The 20262-nt window shown below is 41.2% G+C and overlaps 1 protein-coding gene across 19 annotated transcripts in view; it reads right to left on the reverse strand.

Moving 5' to 3' along the window:
• OSBPL1A (oxysterol binding protein like 1A) overlaps positions 1–20262 on the reverse strand; it is a 222665-nt gene that overhangs the window by 34969 nt on the left and 167434 nt on the right. For 18 of the 19 annotated variants that reach the window (XR_016387606.1, XM_022586847.3, XM_022586844.3 and 15 more), the window contains one exon: positions 10571–10646. The exons of the other annotated variant lie outside the window; for it this stretch is intronic. Coding sequence is in view for 17 of the 18 variants with exons in the window: in XM_022586847.3 (XP_022442555.2) it covers positions 10571–10646 (76 nt within the window). In the remaining variant the exon portion in view is untranslated. The remainder of the gene's footprint in view (positions 1–10570; positions 10647–20262) is intronic. 19 annotated transcript variants of the gene reach the window in all.

Consider the following 20262-nt stretch of genomic DNA (forward strand, 5'->3'; position numbering starts at 1 on the left):
ACATGAATTCAGTAAAGGTGCCTGGTACAAAATCAACATACAAACATCAGCTGTGTTTCAATTCACCAACAACGAACTATCAGAAAGAAAAATTAAGAAAACAATCCCATTTCCAATATCATCAAAAAGAATAAAACAGTTAGGAATAAAATTAACCAAGGAGGTGAAAGAGCTATATACTGAAAACTGTAAGATATTAATGAAAGAAACTGCAGAAAACACGAATAAACAGACAGGTATTCTGCACTCAAGGATTACAAAAGTTGTTAAAATGTCCAAACTACCCAAAGTGATCTAAAGATTCGATGCAATCCTTATCAAAATTCCAATGGCATTTTTCAGATATAGGAAAAACAATCCTGAAATCTGTATGGAACCACAAAAGACCGTGAATAGCCAATGCAATCTTGAGAAAGAAGAACAAAGCAGGAGGTATCATGCTCCCAGATTTCAAACTGTATTACAAAGATATAGTAATCAAAACAGTACAGAATTGGCATAGAAATAGACAGGCAGATGAATGGAATAGAGAGCCCAGAAATAAATCCATGCATTTATGGTCAATTAATTTTTGCTAAAGGAGCCGAGAATATACAATGGAAACAATCTAAGTGTCCGTCAATGGATGAATGGATCAAGAAAATGTGGGTGTGTGTGCATGCATATGTCTATGTGTGTATATATATACACATGCACACAAATACATACACACACACACACACACACACACACACACGATATTACTTGGCCTTACAAAAGAAGGCCATTTGTGACAACATGGTTGAACCTGGAGGGCCTTATGCTAAGTGAAATAAACCAGACAAACACTGCATGGTATGGTATCACACATATGCGAACCTTAAGAAAAAAAAAAGCTGAACCAATAAAAACACAGTAGAAAGTCATTGCCAGGGGCTTCAGGGTGGGGAAAATAGGGAGAAGTTGGTATCAGGGTATACACTTTCAGTTATAAGATGAATAAGGTCTGAGGATCTACTGTATAACATGGTGACATGACTACAATCGATAACACTGTTTTGTATAAATGAAATTTGCTAAGCGAGTAGAACTTAAATGTTCTCACCAAGAAAGGATACATATGTTAGGTGCTAGATGTGTTAATTAACTTGATGGGGAGAATCCTTTCACAATGTATACATATATCCAATCATCTTGATGTAGACTTTAAATATTTGTCAATTATATCTCAAAAAAAAAAAATCCACCAAGATTGTCTCTCTAAAGCAACTTGGCTGTACAGAATATGCATACAGAAATAAAACTGTTTCAAAATAGCTTTAAAAAAACTTTTAATTTAGCACCTACTAGGTGCCAGGCACTGTTTTAGACACTGGATTAAAAGTCTCATTACAGCCAATTCTGACCTGGAATGCCCTACTCTCTTCACTTAACTCTTATATCTCCTCCCTGCTAGGATTTCAGGAGAGTTCAAGTCTCTCCTCCTCGACTATTCCAGTACTCATTGATTTCTCGCCTCTTCCAGCTCCTGGAGCACCAGAATCTGTATCGCACAATGTAGCATCTGATCACAGATTATACAGCCTGCTGCTATGTCAGGGGTACTAACCAGCTTATCTTGCTAACTACACAGTAATACAATTCCTGAGGTGAGGGATTATATCTTATACTCCGCCTGCATCCTCATCACCTCAGAGAGAGCAGAGCACATTGCAGGCACCCCTGCCCTATGTGCTCCTGTATGTTTCCACTGCCCCCCGAGTTTACTCCTATTTGGGCATTTATCACAGTGCACTCAGAACCCTCTTGTTTAATGATGCACATAGTTCACAAAGCAAAATGAGTAAAAAAGTAGGTTACAAACCAACATGTTCAAAAATATTTTAATTTTGTAAAATACATGTTTTATAGACAAATATTAGAAGGTAGTAGCAGCACCAAAAAGTTAACAGTGGTTGACTCTAGGAGTTGGTAGTCCAGGTAATCTAACACTTTCAGCCTGGCAAAAGGAAGGGATGGGGAAGCTGACAACCTTGCACCGCAGAAAGTGGACTGCCTTACGACATACACGCTGACGTTATGCTCATCATAAAACAGACAAGAGAAAAGCACGATGGAAAAAGAGAACAACAAAATATACCCAGGTTAGTCCAGTCCTGGGTTCCAGAGACAGTAGAGCGTTGTGGTTAAAGGAATGCCTTCGGAACAGAAGGCACAACGGTGGCTGCCAGGGCTGGGGGGTAGGGAGGTGGGGAGTTGTTGCTTAAGCGGTGCAGTACGTCAGTTCCACGAGATGAAAAGAGTTACATGGGTGGTAACGGCAGCATAATGGGCATGTACAAACGCCACTGAACTGCACGCTTAAAAATGGTTAAAATGGTAAATACTGTGCTCTGTGTTTTACCACAATTGAAAAATAAAAGAATGGGTTCTGAGAGCACACGCCCCTTGCCACCTGATGCTTTCATCGCTATGAGTCCCTCACCTCTCCGCCTAATGGGGGCTTAATTATGTACCTCACAGGGCCTGTCAGGATTAATTAGTTCACACAAAACACTCAGAACAGTGTCAGGCATACGTTAAGTGAGCAATAAATGTTACCTATGATCATTACTATTAATAGTACATTCAAGATTGCCAAGTCCTCCAAGGCCGTGTAGAGGCAAGGCGGCTTTGAAGGCTGGGATACCTCATCCTGTCGCCTGGGCAGCGAGCTGCAGAGAAGCCACTCAGATGGCAGCGTGGCTTGAGTTCCAACCTTAAAAGGTGAAGAAGTGAGGGAAGGGCACCTGTTCCCCCCGGAGCCCCAGTCAGAAGCCACCGCGTACTCCCCGCTGCTGAGGCTCTCGCTGCTGGCTGACTGTCCCGTCCAATCGCGAAGGTGACAGGGGTTCACCAGGGTGGCAACATGAGCCCTGGCCCATGACAGTATGTGATGTAAATGATGCCATTTCTGGCTCTGCTCTCGTTTTCTACATTTCGCTTTGTCACGCACAACAGCAGGGTGAGATTTATTTTAAAGGGATTTAAAGGATTTATTCGTTAAAGGAATGAAGAACTTTACCTAAGTTTGATTCTGAGCTTTTTTCCCTAAAAAATACTAGACTGACTATTAAACACTCACTGAGGGAATAAGAGACACGCTGCGGGGGGGGGTGACAAGGCGTTTGGCGCTTCTGTCATTACAGCGGCTCAGATGGGAATCCAGGCCTAGGGACTTAATCTTTCATCTCTATAGCGACACTGTATACGTCGCCATACCCTCACATAATCTCCCTGAGAAAATATGCAAGCAAGAATGGGACAGTCACGTTGTCTACTTGCCACTGGCTGCTCACCACCAGTTGGCTAGACTTCATGTTAGTCAGCAAGTCAATGAAATAGTGGTTTGTCAACTCTGGAAACCAAGGTACAGAGGACATGGTTTTATCACCCATTCAATGGGCGGACTATTTTTTAATCATTTGAAAAGCTCCCAAAATTCTGAAGGGGTCTTTAAATCCAATTTTATAATCTAGAATAATGTAAACACCTTCCTGCTTCTTTTAGTAACTCAGAATGTAAGCATTCAAGGAAATGAAAAGGCACATTTGTGGCCCAGGTAATAGACACAGAGTGGAAGGGACAGAATAAGGCCTGAGGGAACACAGATGGCCATAAAAACCACCTTGACTGCACAGAAGAGTCTAACATGCTATTTAAAATACAGCAGTGGACTTGCAATTTTTTGCCTCTATTAGTCTGTACAATTATTGATATTTTAATTGTTAAAATCTTCAGTTCCCCGGATATGTAATGAAAAAACTCAGTGATACAAACTATATTTCATTCCCTCTTGGAAATTCACAGAGACCCTGTTTTTACTTACAATACAATGAAGTCTGGTATTGGATTTGTTAGATACTGTATACAACGAATTAGTACTGCATATATTCCAATAATAGGAAAAGCAACAGTGCATATAATGAAGGTCAAGTTTCAGGAAGAAACATGAGCTGGAATACTTTTATCACTGAGAGCTTCAGTCAGCTGGAAAAATTAAATATTTATGCCAGGCAATCCTACCTTGTGACCCAGCTAAAAGCAAAGTTTAAATGTATCCATACAAATTAATAGCAACTAATGATGAAACTGAAGAAACTCTTAATTGCAGTTGCTCATCAGCCGACAAACTGACAAGAAAAAAAAGAGAAGGCTGCTTTGTCACTTAAGCACTATATAAACAAACAAGGCCAAGTCTGATCCCAACTGAAGTGGAAAATAACTTATGTGTATAACGCCGAGCACCGTAATGCCCAACTGTGCAAATACTTAAGACCTGGGTTACAGAGAGCAGCTCAGCTTAGGTCTTAAGCTAAGTCTGCCGGTGGGCAGGGTCCTCACACAGGTGTGCGACCCAAGCACTAAGTGGGCTTCTAGGCTCTTCACTGATGGGCAGGCGCTGGCAGCAGCCTTGGCTCTGTGCCTTGGATGTGCCTTCTGTGACACCAGCCTGGCACTGGATCCTCCCTCCACGACAGCCCCAAAGATGTAAAACTTTACCCTTCTTACATGTAAGGGCCTTGGAGGGCCATAGGTCTCTTTCCCATCTTGGGCTACTCAGTCCCTTCCCTCTCCACAAGATGTCTATCATCTATTAGTTTACCATCACATGAGAGGTTCTTGCCATCTGAACACACTGATCATGCCCAAAGCAGTCACACCAAGGCCTTGCAAGTCAGCCCTCGGGGACCACTCTGGTCGAGCAGTCTGAACAAGCCTGCTGCTCTGACGCCTTTTGCTGTTGGTTACACCACTGTTCCTTGGCTCTCACAGACCAGCCCCAGAGAACACAACAGCCAGAAACAAAGGAACTATGCACAGGAAAGGGGGGTCTGCATGTGAGCTGAATGAACCACACTGTGGGCAACTAGGTGCAACCAGTGGTCAAAACAGGGAGAAAAAGAAAAGAAAAGCTTTGAGGGAAAAGACAAACAGATATTCCTTTCCTCTTCTTCCTGTCTCATAGCTGAATTTTTTCAGAGTTGGGAGGCCGTGTGAGTCCTCTTGATGGACAACCGCTAGGTGGGAATGTGGTAGGACAATTAAGGCGCTGGCTGGAAGCTTGGACCAGGTCCGTGGTCTCCACACTGTAGTCACGCAGGGTGACTGTGGGCAGCGATGGATGCTTAGGGGGAACTGATCTGCAGGTGCTCACCCTCCACACGCACTCCTGCCTAAGAACTGACAGGCCAAGAACACACCTGCGTCGGACGTCACACTGTTGCTCTTTTCCCACGTCTTCTTTTAAAATCACCCTTCTTTTACCTGGGGTGTGGGGGAGACACCCCTTACACCATCCTGAATCCTAGTATAGCACTCTTGCTCTGATGTGTAAAAACCTTCAGGGCACCGAGCGAAGGGAGGTTTAGAAATACAGTACCGGTACAAGGAAGCCTCTTAAAATCAAGGCTCTGTTGCTCTGCAGGATGGCTCCCCGACTTTCCTGTTTTCGTTAAGGCAAAGACCTGACATCAGAAGCTCTTCCAGTCACTTCTCCCCTGTTGGGATATTCTGATTTCAGATCATTATAGAGTGAGGCGGTAGAGATGACAAATTTTGTTTAACTACTTTGCTTCTTCTGCCTCCTGTCTCTTAAGTCAGTATTTATAATGTACCAGTTTGGGCAAAGCTTCAAATCTTATCTAGAGCTGTATCTGGCTTATATTTACAATTCAAGAATGGGACAGTTGTCACAGTGACATATACCAACGTGTTTATCTGAACGCCAAAATAACATGATGAGCTGACCGGGGATGCGTCTGGTTCTGAGGTCACGCGGCAGACATTCTGCATCAAGGGAATGCGATGAATCTGAGGTTTTGAGGGAGAACATTTAAAGTGCATGGTAGGATAAAAAGCATTTCATGAAAAAAGATTATACTGGCAAGGTGTGTTTCAGGGAAAATATTTCAGTTTTCCCAACCCCTTCTCAATATTGCAAGGTATATCTGAGTGAGAGGACACAGTTACAGAAACTGAAGTTGAGAGCCCTGGTAAAGCTTCTCCACTCCATTTCCCAGAGACCCAGATGCCCATGACTCCAAGAGAAGGTAACAAGACCTCCTGCAACCTGGAGTTTTCCAATGTTGTTTCCAATGACACTGAAGGAAGTCCTATTGAGTTGTCAATTTATGGATCATAAAAAATTATTTTTGATGGATAATATATTACCATCTGATTTTTGACATATAGTCAGGAAAAGGTCAAAGAACTGAATGACATTGCTAGATACTAAAAAAAACACAGAACTCCTACTCCCATCTGTCTATTAATATGAGCAAGGCTTCCTAATCCTTGAATCTATTAAAAAAAAGAACTGTTACTGAAAATCCTGTCTCATTCTAGCAATGTGTGATATTCATTCTCAGATATCTCAGCCAAAGTGAAAAAAATCCTTTTTATGAATAACATTTTAGCTTTTATGTTATACTTTCATAAATTCTGTAACGCTTGTTATTTTGATCACTCATGGAAGAATAACTTAAAACTTTTAGTACTAAAGTCTTATGGCCATAAAATATAAATTTTTAAATTTTAATTTAAATATGTATTTTTGTGATAGTGAAGTACGATAAGGTAATCAAAAAACCTTCAAAGATGAAAAAAATTAGGTTAGGGTAATATTCTGTAGTAAATATGGAATGGAAATAGGAGTTAAAGGAGCAAACTAGAACTATAAGTTTTTCAACTCATATTCAAGTCTCTATGGAATTCGGTTGCACTGAATATACCTTTCTGAATGATACAACATTTTCACTTTAATAACTTGGTATTTATAATATAACGGACCTTCTTCACCCTCTTATAATAATCTAACGCTAATATTCTATGACTCCAAGACGTTTAGCAGACGTGGTCTCAGGTGCAGGCGCCTACTCAAATTTTGTGCCTGGATGCCTCGCTTGCCTCACCCTGGTGCTGGCCCTGGTTTCCAAGTCACTAAGCATGGACACCCATGACCTAGCCTCTGGGTGAGTCCTGCTGACAAATCCTAAAGGGATGGGAGAGAAGAGGAGAAAGAAAACAGGGGAAACAGAAGACAATGGGATTATGAGGCTAGAGTCCTTTAACAAAAGGACAATGGGAGTAAGGAAGTAAGGAACAAAGAATTCAAACTACTAACCAACATCAAGTATTAATTCTGAGATGGGAATCTGTTTGGTAAATGCTTCAATCACAGAGAGATTTAGGATTTATTCCATTTATGTAAATTATTCATTTCATGTAGTATAACCCAACATTTGGTAACATAATCCTGTCCAAAACAGACTGGGAGAAAAGAGGGTGTCATTCATTTGGGAAATCTAAGTCTCTATATTTGTTTTAGAAAAAAGCGAGGTCAAACGTGTACGTATGTGGCAGTGGAGGATGGAGCAAGGTGAGCCCGGCTGCAGAAGGTGCCGCAGGGCACCGAAGCCAGGATGACAAACGCCTGAAGACACTGACTTTCCTACCTGAGAAAGATGAAGTTATATCTTGCCCATACATGGCAGGTAAGCACCTATCATGTGTTCTTAAAAGCCATGTCTTAAGGGATTAATGGTACTATGCCATAAAACTGTACCATCATAAATGAGGGGCACTGATTTCTGAAAAAGCTGGCACCAGACCCCAGTTGAGCGTAGAACTGGGATGTTTCCAGCCGCATGCCCACCCTCCTCACTCTGATCTCATAGGCTCCTCAAGTCGACAGAGACATCATGAAAAGCTACGGTTCAATATCAGGTTTCCTCTGCTACTTTTAAGACTTATTATTACAAAATTAAGAAACTGGGAATGTGAAACTATGGGAAAAGCCAGCTGAAGGGTATGTCCATGGCTTCTGTAACTGAGATTTACCCACATAGAAAGGACCTGGAGTGAAGTATTTGTATTATTATTATTATTTTTTTTGCGGTACGCGGGCCTCTCACTGTTGTGGCCTCTCCCGTTGCGGAGCACAGGCTCCGGACGCGCAGGCTCAGCGGCCATGGCTCACGGGCCCAGCCGCTCCACGGCAGGTGGGATCTTCCCGGACCGGGGCACGAACCCGTGTCCCCTGCTTCGGCAGGCGGACTCTCAACCACTGTGCCACCAGGGAAGCCCAGTATTTGGATTATTAAGTGTAACAGAATCATGAAAATGCAATGGGGGGGGCGTTTAAAAAATGCCTTCACTTTGAAGTTAACTGTAATAAAATCTATGGATACTAATATCTTCTAATTTTTTACCTATCTTCCTCACGGCTGGGGGTAGCAGGAGGCAGATATAAGAGGGGTCGATACCAAAAATTATTTAAAAATTTTTATTCTGGTGACATTATTTGCATTTCTCTCTCAAGATACACCGCACTTTAAATCTCTGTTGTGCCCAACACTCACCCCCTTGGACTGATTCCGTTGCCCATGAGAGGGGAGACATGGCGCCCCAAGAACAATAACTTCCAAATGCCAGTTAACTGCCTTTCAATCACATTAATAAATATTAATGATTATTCATCTAGAATGTTAGTCTCTTATAAAACCTCAGCAGGAAATACTTTCCCAAAATATTACTTCCCCTGCAGCTCTTTCTCTGTGATTTATTCAGAAAGTTCTATAGATATGTTTCAAAACATTCCATGGTGCCCTTTCAACCCAAACAGGTCTGCTTTTATTTGCTTTATTTTGTTTATGATTCAGCCTGCTTATTTGCACAAACAGTTCCACACCTAAAAATAAAGGTAAAGCCATCCTTCTAGAGAAATAGAGCATCTTTCGAAGTATGACAGGCAGAAGCCAACATGACATTATCTCCCGTCTTTTAAAAGAATGGATAGTTTCCATTTAGACAGAATGCTTGCTTTAGACATAAACTAGACGATTATCAGTCACTAGCCTGAACAAACTCATGACAATACCACTAAATCCGACACCCAGTGAGACAGGAGATGGTAGGTGACAGACCCAAGCAAGAGAAATACACAAAGCTGTACTTTCCACGATTGCCAAAAAGACTAAACCACATCTGCAGTTTTCATACCCATTCTGTTGACCCAACAGCCTTAGACAAATGTGGTACCAATTCTACAGTAACTGTGGGTTTCATTCACTAGCAGGTTACAAAATCAATTTAATGAGTTGGAATCAGCATTAATCTAATATAATAGAAAATATCATTTATTGTAAGGATGAGTATTCTTTTGTGGAACTGGTTTTCATTTTAAACACATGCATACGTACATATTTACATACTGGATCTCAATGATAAATATGTTTACTAAGGGCCTGAAAAATATTAATTCTGTAGGATATAATTTTTTGTCCTAAAAATTTCAGTTCTTAAGAGACTAATATGTATAGTTATTTTATTTAAGAATATATACATTTGTCTAGATACATTTGGTTTGTCCTGATGAAACTTAATATAATCAAAATGGAATCAGAGCCCAGGTATTCTGATTCTCAAGTGTGATTAACTGTTGATAATAATGTTGAGCATTAAGCTAAACCAGGGTCTGTCCTGGACATTTTATATAAATTATCTTACTTATGTCTCAATACAGCTATAAGGTACAAATTACTCTCCTAACTTTTACTTAGGGAAGCAAGGCAACTGGCCTAGGGTCTCACAGACAGGAGGCGGCAAGGCTGGGATAAAGCCCATTATCCAGCTACGGATCCTTCTCTCCATGCAGTAGGAGCAGAAAATATTTGTTTAAAATAAATGTTTCTGGAATTAGCTCCTTGGAAATTACATTTAGGAAGTCTCAGATGACATTACCCCATGTAGAGAAGAGGGGCATTTAAAAAATGCCAACGTGGGCACACCAGCAGCCAAAAGGACTTCAAGCATCAGAATGAAAATGTTTAGAAAGTGACTATACTTCCCAGTACAAGGAAAGTTCCTGGAGTACTCAGGCTGCACATTAAATTGCAAAATTAAGAAACATAACCTCCAGGCAGGCTCTTTAGCAGTTCAGGACTCACATGTTTTAAAATGTTCATCATTCTAGCTGGTCAAAGGTCATGCTAGAAGAATTAAGAGAACTTCACTCAGAATCCTAGCCTGACTATCGTCAGGGTGGTGACGTGGACTACTATTTTAAAGGGAATCTAAGGATTTATATAATAGTAAATTTTGCCATCCCGTTGCCCTCCCCCACAAAATCAGATCCACCTGCACAGATAACTAAGCTGGGACACATTCCAAATATCTAACATACACCACACTTACAAGGTACAAAACCCAGCTCTGTGCACAGAAGCGTAAGTAAAATTATATTCTATACTGTGGGGACTCTGTTCTTTTTGAGCCTTTCTGGGTAACTCTATAGGGAAATACAAACGTGGAGCATTTTCTTTTTCTACTTTCTTACAATGAAAAGTCACATTAACGTCATATTAAATGGCATAAAAAGTGGCTCAAGTTCTGTGAGGAAAACCTAATATAAGACTTTTCCTAATTTCTGATTCTCACAAGTTTTCATAAACGTTGTGCATCACTTTTATGCCAACATTAGGATTCCCTTCTAAAGGACATGCATGAAACATCTATCAGCTTAGTATTATAGAACTGACAGTTAATTTACCATTCCAATACATTTTCTCAGGATGCTCCAGATGCTGAAGTCATTTCTGGAAAACATAGGGGAGGGCAAGCTTGTTCTGAAAAAAGAAAACAAAAGTAAAGACTCAATTTTAATACCACTGGCATTAGGAAAAAAGCTATTGTCAATAATCCGAGAGCCACAGGCATATATGTATAGAGACACCATGAAAATGTGCAACATGTACATATGGCCAACAGGTACATGAAAAGATGCTCAATATCACCAGTCATTAGGGAAATGCAAATTAAAACCACAATGAGATCTCACCTCACACTTGTTAGAATAGCAAGACAAAGGATTACAAATGCTGGCGTGAATGTGGAGAAAAGGGAAGGTTGTGCACTGCTGGTGGGATTGTAAGCTGGTACAGCCACTACAGAAAACAGTATGGATAGTCCTCAAAAAATTTAAATTGAACTCCCATATGATCCGGCAATTCCACTTCTGGGAATATATTAAAAGGAAATGAAAATACTAACTTGAAAAGATGTCTGCACCCCCATGTTCACAGCAGCATTATTTACAATAGCCAAGACATGGTGGTATGACATCAATCATTTAAGAAGATGTGGTATGTGTATCTCTCTCTCTCTCTGTCTCTCAGACAGACAGACAGACTGACACACACACACACACACGGAATATTATTCAGCCATAAAAAGGAGGAAAACCTACCATTTGCAACAAAACTGATGGACCTTGAAGGCATTATATTAACTGAAATAAGTCGGACAGAGAAAGACAAATACTACATGCTCTCACACGTCGAATCTAACAACAACAAAAAGCCAACATCAAACTCAAAGAAAAAAGATCAGATTTGTGGTTGCCAGAGGTGGGGTTGAAGAGAAAGGGAATTGGACGAAGGTGGTCACAAGGTACACACTTCCAATTATAAGATAAATAAGTACTAGGGATGTGATGTACAACGTGACTATGGTCAACACTGTAAGACGTAAGTAAGATATACTGTAGTCGTTAAGAAAGTAAATCCTAAGAGCTCTCATCATCAGGAGAAAAAAAAATTTTCTTTTCATTTTATCTATATGAGCTGATGGATGCTAACGAAACCTACTGGGGTAATCATGTCACAATACTGTGAAATGTAATATACATGAACTCAAGCCATCGTGCTGTGCGCCTAAAGCTTAGTGATGTATATCAATTATTTCTCAGTAAAACTGGAAAAAATGTGCACAGACGGGATAAAATAGGGTCAATCTGGGCTTGTATCCCTATTCACTGCTATTTGGGGCCCTGAAAAGTTCCACAGCGGATCAACCGGCCCCACGTCTTCGGAACCGTTCTGATCCGAACCCTCCGAACCCTCCTGCGTTGGTGTCCAGCTGTTTAAACCACCTCAGAAGTACACTGTCCTTTCATGCGCTGGCATATCTGACCTGCTGTTTGGTCCAAGACAGACCTATCATACTCTGATACTCAATAAATTACTCTAGTAGCTGTTAAATAACGGAAAAAAAATGCCATTACAGAACCCAGCTTCAGGTTTTTAAGAACTTAATTGTATCATATCAGTACTTTCCCAAAGGTGCTGGCTCTGGATGGACTGGAAAACCCTTTGCAAATTAACCTCTACAGAAGGAGCGTTTCCAAAGCCTCCGCAGGGGTAAGGAAACAGCCAAGAGAAGGGCGGCTGTCGGTGGCAAAGGGTCTGTGGCTCAGATGAGCCGCACACTGAGCTCAGGCATCCTGAGGCCTCGGCACCACCAGGGGCAGGAGGTGCCCAGAACCGCTTCCTGAAACACCGTTATAATAATGCCTTCTTTTTCGTCATCTTAGGTTCTGGCCAGGGATGCTGGTTTTCCAGGTGCTGTTTGAAATATACCCATGTAACTGAAATATTAAAGAAAATATTAAATTAAAATTCTTATCTTCTAAAGAATCTCTGTTCTATAAACTGATTAACTTGCATTATAGAAGTTAATAAAATTTTAAGTTTTTAAATAAATAATATTTTAAGATCCTCTGTGGTAAAATCTTTCTGATTTTTCCTTTTTTTAGGAACACACACTGCTCATTTGGCAGATCTGTCATCTACCCAATCTGCTGGATAAGTGGCCACAGATGGTATTTAAATCACATTCTCTACAATCCAAGACTATCAATCTCAGTGACATGAACAACTGAATCGAGGGACAGAATCCTTGCCATTACCTACCATTTGCATGTAGAATATAGTTTCAGAGACGCGTATCAACTAAATTTTTCATCTCGTCTATTATAAGGTCAGTCAGAAATGTAACATATATCTAGGAAGTTATGAGTCCAAAATAAGTTTTGTGAAGACTGAATAAGGGGCTGTAATTCCCCCCAACAAATGCTTACATTAAATGCATATGCATACATTACTATTCTCATTCAAGGCAAGAACAGCAGAAAAACAAGAAATATTTTGGAAGCAAGAAAGCAGAAGAGACATCCAAGCTTTATTTTTATTCTCAATTTAGAAAGCATCACAGGGTTGCCAGCCAAGAATCCCACCCAGAAATATCCTGTACTGATTTTTGTGCACATAACTCTTTGTGGTGTCCTATGAAAATGGAATTACTCATTAATGAGGCCAGGTCATCTGCAATCTGAGTTATCTATTCTGGAACACAACCAGAAAGCAGAGGTGAAGGGAAAGGGCCATCACGAAGCCCGTGCTGTCTTCTTGTGTAGGACACGCAGAGCCAAAAGCAAACCCTCCTTCAGACCACATGGTGCGTAACACGCTGATGAGAAGCAGCAACAGGAACACCAGCCCACACGGCCATGCAGGAGCTGGGTCCCAAGTAAATGACCACAGGGCTGCTGACTGCATCTAAATCGATAGCATGAGGAGGCTGCCACAAGAACAGAGCCAGAACATTCCCAAGGGCAGCTCTGCAAAGGTCAGACCAGAGCTGGGATCCAGACCCATGTGCCACTTTGAAAAGGAAGACTCATGAAAGGGCAGGCAAAGGTGCCTGGAGAACAGCTCTTATAAGCAATGGCTGAAGGAAACGTGTGGTCTAGAAGAAACAGAAGAAACTGGAGGTCTGGGAACAGGGGGCGTGACGGAGGTGTCGGGGCATTTAGAGGACGGGGCCAGGGGGCAGGAATAACGGCAGCCATACACCCACAGCCCCACCGCAGTCCCTGCACCCCTCTGCCTGCTTCGTCCTTCTCCACAGCACTGATCATCACGTGACACACTGCAGGGCACCCCTGAGTATCTGCTGACTACGTCCCCCAAGTATAGTACATAAGCTTCCGGAGGACTCACGTTTCATCTACTGCTGTATCTCATTGCCCAGGACAAGCCTAACACAGGGGAAGAGTTTAAGTATTTGTTGAATGAGCTTTGGAATTTATAAGGCCTTTTGGTATACATTATCGCTTTCATAAAGAATTTGGTTTCTCTTGTGCTACTGAAGACATTAGGACTACGACTCTTGGTGGAAGTTACAGGACACCTAACGTAAAGCTAACATAAACTTAATATAAATATAACATAAAGCTAACATAACAGCTACCATAAAATATAACCTGTCTTATAATTAATTCCAAATAGGGGAGACAAGAGAGTCTCAACAAGGAAGTGTTTCAAACAGATGCTGGAGGATGCCTTTCAGTCACGGCCCAGAAAGGCATTCCTGCACCGGGTGGGAAGTTGGTCTCCATCAGCTAGGCCAGGGATGTTGCTAAACATCCCACAGGAAACAAGACAGGTCTCCACAACAAAAAGTTATCCAGCCTCTAATGTCAGTAGTGCCAAAGTTGAGAAACCTGTCATAGAAATACAAGTAGAGCTTCATAGATAGTTTTAAATTTTGTAGTGGCTTTAAAAAAAAAAAGTAAAAAGGAACAAGATAAATTAATTTTAACAATATATTAGATTTAACACAATATGTCCAAAATATCAGCACTTCAACATGTAATCAATATAAAAATATTAATGAGATATTTTATACTTTTTCCCACACCACGTCTTCAGAATCCAGTGTTGATTTTACATTTAGAGCACATCACAAGTTAGCTACTAAATTTTTAACAAAGTGAAATGTAGTCTTACCAAAGCAATAAAGTTATGTTTAATGGCAACATATTATATACTGCTTCGTTTTTACAAACTATATTACAAAATTAACATAATAAACCTATATTAATTAAAATTAAATAAGACTACAAACTCAGTTTCTTGCTCACACTAGCCACATTTTAAGTGTTCAAAAATCACCTGTGGCTACAACTGGACATAATGGATTTCTGTGATTACTTCTGAAAACAAAAGGATAGGAATGCTCTCAGATTATGGGGGAAGAGCAAAAAATTACTCAATTACAAAAGTCTAAAGTCAATGAGAAGCAAAACAGTCCATAGCCCAATTTAAAGTAGAGAGAATAGATTTTTTTAAATTAGGTAGATTAAAATTTTTAAAAATGATTTATACTGAAAAGGATATGTTTCTATATTTTTAATTTTCACTCCTTCCATGGGGGGGCGGGGAGGCGGCTAAGAATTCCCTAATGATCTTGGAGGAGGAGATGCTACTCCAGGCAGAAAACAGAGCAGTGGCAGGCAGGCCTCAGAATTTCCAGGCTGAGAGCACAGATCAATTATTCTCTTCCCTTTGAGTTGATGTGAGAGTCATTATCCTGAATTCTATGCTTCCTTTTTCCCTTCACACGGAGAGAAAACACCCTGTACCAGGGACTGAGAGTGATGCACCCCGGCTCTATTTTCAACCATACAGATGCCGCTCTGACTATGGACACAACGACACAATGACTGGTCTTTAAGGGAAAGCTCCCGTCCCACTCGCTTCATCTCCAAGATGCACGCGGCTCACCCGGCTGCCCTGCCACTGCACCACCGACACAGGGTGTACACAGACCCCGAGCTGAACCACGTTAACTTGTGAAGCGTGACTCACAAATGCTGTGCTGGGATCCCTTCGCTCCAAACACACTGCGCAAGCTCAGGAGATCACTGGCCCCCAGGTCTTCGGGAGATGCTTTTTGTTTCCTAAGATTTTTTTGGTGTGGACTATTTTTAACGTCTTTATTGAACGTGTTACAATAATGATTGTTTTATGCTTTGCTTTTTTTGGCTGCGAGGCATGTGGGATCTTAGCTCTCCAACCAGGGATTGAACCAGCAGCCCCTGCACTGGAAGGCGAAGTCTTAACCACTGGACGGCCAGGGAAGTCGCTGGGAGATGCTTTTTTTTTAACATCTTTATTGGAGTATAATTGCTTTACAATGGTAGTTTCTGCTGTATAACAAAGTGAATCAGTTATATGCATACATATATCCCCATATCCCTTCCTTCTTGCATCTCCCTCCCACCCGACCTACCTACCCCTCTAGGTGGTCGCAAAGCACCGAGCTGATCTCCCTGTGCTATGCAGCTGTTTGCCACTAGCCAACTATTTTACATTTGGTAGTGTATACATGTCCATGCCACTCTCTCACTTCGTCCCAGGTTACCCTTCCCTCTCCCCGTGTCCTCAAGTCCATTCTCTACGTCTGTGTCTTTATTCCTGTCCTGCCCCTAGGTTCATCAGAACCACTTTTTTTTTTAAGGTTCCATACATATGTGTTAGCATACGGTATTTGTTTTCCTCTTTCTGACTTACTTCACTCTGCATGACAGACTCTAGGTCCATCCACCTCACTACAAATAACTCAATTTCATTTCTTTTTATGGCTGAGTAATATTCCATTGTATATATGTGCCACATCTTCTTTCTCCACTCAACTGTCGATGGACACTTAGGTTGCTTCCACGTTCTGGCTATTGTAAATAGAGCTGCAATGAACACTGTGGTACATGTCTCTTTTTGAATTCTGGTTTTCTCAGGGTATATGCCCAGTAGTGGGATTGCTGGGTCATATGGTAGTTCTATTTTTAGTTTTTAAAGGAACTTCCATACTGTTCTCCATAGTGGCTGTATCAATTTACATTCCCACCAACAGTGCAAGAGGGTTCCCTTTTCTCCACACCCTCTCCAGCATTTACTGTTTGTAGACTTTTTGAAGATGGCCATTCTGACCTGTGTGAGGTGATACCTCATTGCAGTTTTGATTTGCATTTCTCTAATGATTAGTGATGTTGAGCATCCTTTCATGTGTTTGCTGGCAATCAGTATATCTTCTTTGGAGAAATGTCTATTTAGGTCTTCTGCCCATTTTTGGATTGGGTTGTTTATTTTTTTAATATTGAGCTGCATGATCTGCTTGTATATTTTGGAGATTAATCCTTTGTCAGTTGCTTCGTTTGCAAATATCTTCTCCCATTCTGAGGGTTGTCTTTTCATCTTGTTTATGGTTTCCTTTGCTGTGCAAAAGCTTTTCAGTTTTATTAGGGCCCATTTGTTTATTTTTGTCTTTATTTCCATTTGGTGCTGAACTCTCTCAGCTTTTGCTTGTCTGTAAAGGTTTTAATTTCTCCATCAAATCTGAATGAGATCCTCGCTGGGTAGAGTAATCTTGGTTGCAGGTTTTTCTCCTTCATCACTTTAAATATGTCCTGCCACTCCCTTCTGGCTTGCAGAGTTTCTGCTGAAAGATCAGCTGTTAACCTTATGAGGATTCCCTTCTATGTTATTTGTTGCTTTTCCCTTGCTGCTTTCAATATTTTTTCTTTGTATTTAATTTTTGATAGTTCGATTAATATATATGTGCCTTGGCGTGTTTCTCTTTGGGTTTATCCTGTATGGTACTCTCTGCGCTTCCTGGACTTGATTATTTCCTTTCCCGTGTTAGGGAAGTTTTCAACTATAATCTCTTCAAATATTTTCTCGGACCCTTTCTTTTTCTCTTCTTCTGGGGCCCCTATAATTCAAATGTTGGTGCATTTAATGTTGTCCCAGAGGTCTCTGAGACTGTCGTCAATTCTTTTCATTCTTTTTTCTTTATCCTGCTCCCTGGCAGTTATTTCCACCATTTTATCTTCCAGCTCACTTATCTGTTTTTCTGCTTCAGTTATTCTGCTATTGATTCCTTCTAGAGTTTTTTTAAATTTAATTAATTAGGCTGCGTTGGGCCTAATTGCGTTGCTGTGCACGGGCTTTCTCTCGTTGTGGTGAGCTGGGGCTACTCTTTGTTGCTGTGCGTGGGCTTTCTCATTGTGGTGGCTTCTCTTGTTGCGGAGCACGGGCTCTAGGTGCGCGGGATTCAGTAGTTGTGGCACGCAGGCTCAGTAGTTGTGGCTCGTGGGCTCTAGAGCGCAAGCTCAGTAGTTGTGGCACACAGGCTTAGCTGCTCTGCAGCATGTGGGATCTTCCCAGAGCAGGGCTTGAACCCATGTCCACGGCCCCAGCCCATGCTCCTGCCCCAGCCTCCCTGCATAACCAGGGGCCAACCTCTAGCCAGGGGGGCCACGGCTGGACGATCTGCCTCAGGGGGCAGCTACGTGTGCACTAAAAAAAGGGACAATCCAAGATGGACCTAGAGATTGTTCTACTGAGTGAAGTCAGACAGAGAAAGACAAATACAAATGATACTGCTTATATGCAGAATCTTAATAAATGGTACAAATGAGCTTATTTACAAAACAGAAATAGGGTCACAGATGTAGAAAACAATCTCATTGGGGAGGGATAAACTGGGAGATTGGGATTGACATATATACACTACTATATATAAAATAGACAACTAATAAGGACATACTGTATAGCACAGGGAATTCTACTCAATACTTGTAATGACCTATATGGGTGAAGAATCTAAAAAAGAGTAGATATATGTATATGTATAACTGATTCACTTTGCTGTACACCTGAAACACAACACTGTAAATCAACTATACTCCAACTAAAAAAAAAAAAGAGCCTCCTGGAAATGAAGTTTCAGTTTCTTTAAAACATCCATTTTAAAGAATTTTAAAAATTCTTTGTTATTTTCATAAAGTACAAACATATTAAGGTGAAAACATTCATAGTCATTGGTGATATCTGCCCACTGAATTAGCTTCTCAATTTGTAAAAGCTCCTGGTATAAGTATTCTATTCACCACCTATATTGCAGATAACTTTTTCCAAGTCTAACATTGGTCTTCTGATTCTGTTTATGGTATAATCTGCCAAAACCAAATCTACCTACCTGGGAAGACTATAAATATTATGACCATAATGTATACATGAAACTTTAAATAGACAGCTATTTTCCAATATTTTCCATATGAACAAGATAAAAACACTCCACAATCGTATTAATAGTTACTCCAGAGAAAAAGGTACATCCCTTAATTCAGGGGTCCCCAATCCCTGGGCCATGGACAGGTACTAGTCCGTGGCCTGTGAGGTACCAGGCTGCACAGCAGGAGGTGAGCAACAGATGAGAGAGAAGCTTCATCTGTATTAACAGCTGCTCCCCATCACTCACATTACCGCCTGAGCTCCGCCTCCTGTCAGATCAGCGGCAGCATGAGATCCTCATAGGAGCACAAACCCTACAGTGAACTGCGCATGCGAGGGATCTAGGTTGCTTGCTCCTTATGAGAATCTAATGCCTGGTGATCTGAGGTGGAGCTGAGGCGGTGATGCTAGCGCTGGGGAGTGGCTGCAAACGCAGATTATCATTAGCAGACAGATCTGACTGCACAGAGACCATAATAAATCAATTGCTTGCAGCCTCATATCGAAACCCTATCAGTGGGCTTCCCTGGTGGCGCAGTGGTTGAGAGTCCGCCTGCTGATGCAGGGGACATGGGTTCGTGCCCCGGTCCGGGAAGATCCCACATGCCGCGGAGCGGCTAGGTCCGTGAGCCATGGCCGCTGAGCCTGCGCGTCCGGAGCCTGTGCTCCGCAACGGGAGAGGCCGCAACAGTGGGAGGCCCGCGTACCGCAAAAAAAAAAAAAACAACTATCAGTGAGTGGCAAATGAAAACAAGCTCAGGGCTCCCACTGATTCTGCATTATGGTGAGTTGTATAATTATTTCATTATATATTACAATGTGATAATAATAGAAATAAAGTGCACAGTAAATGTAATGCGCTTGAATCATCCCGAAACCATTCCCCCCCACGCCCGGTCATGGAAAAATTGTCTCCCACGAAATGGGTACCTGGTGCCAGAAAGGTTGGGGACCACTGCCTAAATTCATAAAGTTTTATAATCTCATTCTTACATTTTTAGAAATTTAAGTTCTAAGTCAAAACCAAGTCAAGACACAACAGAAATAATCTTCTCAAGTATTTACCACATGGAAGTAAACATAACTAAATGAGGAAACAAGTATGTGGTTAATTTTTCAAATTACAATACATTATTATATTCCAGGTGAAAGAATCCACAGATAAAGAACAAGCTAGTCATCTACTCCCACCTCCAACACCAACGTAACAGCCCGAAGTGCTCCCTTTCATACTTTTCTCCTTGCATAAGCATATACAAGTACATAGATTTTTACTGACGTATTACCCTACAGGTCACATTGTTTTTTCAGTAAATAATAATTTAAGAGGATACCCCTTCAAGTTGATAGATGTAAGTGTATCTATCCTTCTAATACCTTTATGCACAGGAACACAAAGTTACATATATGTAACTTTGTATCATGCACCCTGTTTTTAATGCAGTCTTTCTCCCGTTTTGTTCTTTTTTGCTTGTCACCCCACTTCCTCTGCCACCACTGTACCACACTGTAACCCATGGTAAAAACCTGGTATGTATTTTTCTAT

Source organism: Delphinapterus leucas, chromosome 14, assembly GCF_059928025.1.
Source record: "Delphinapterus leucas isolate spDelLeu-1000000601 "Yukka" chromosome 14, BTC_Dleu_Yukka2, whole genome shotgun sequence".
NCBI classification, from domain to species: Eukaryota; Metazoa; Chordata; class Mammalia; order Artiodactyla; family Monodontidae; genus Delphinapterus; species Delphinapterus leucas.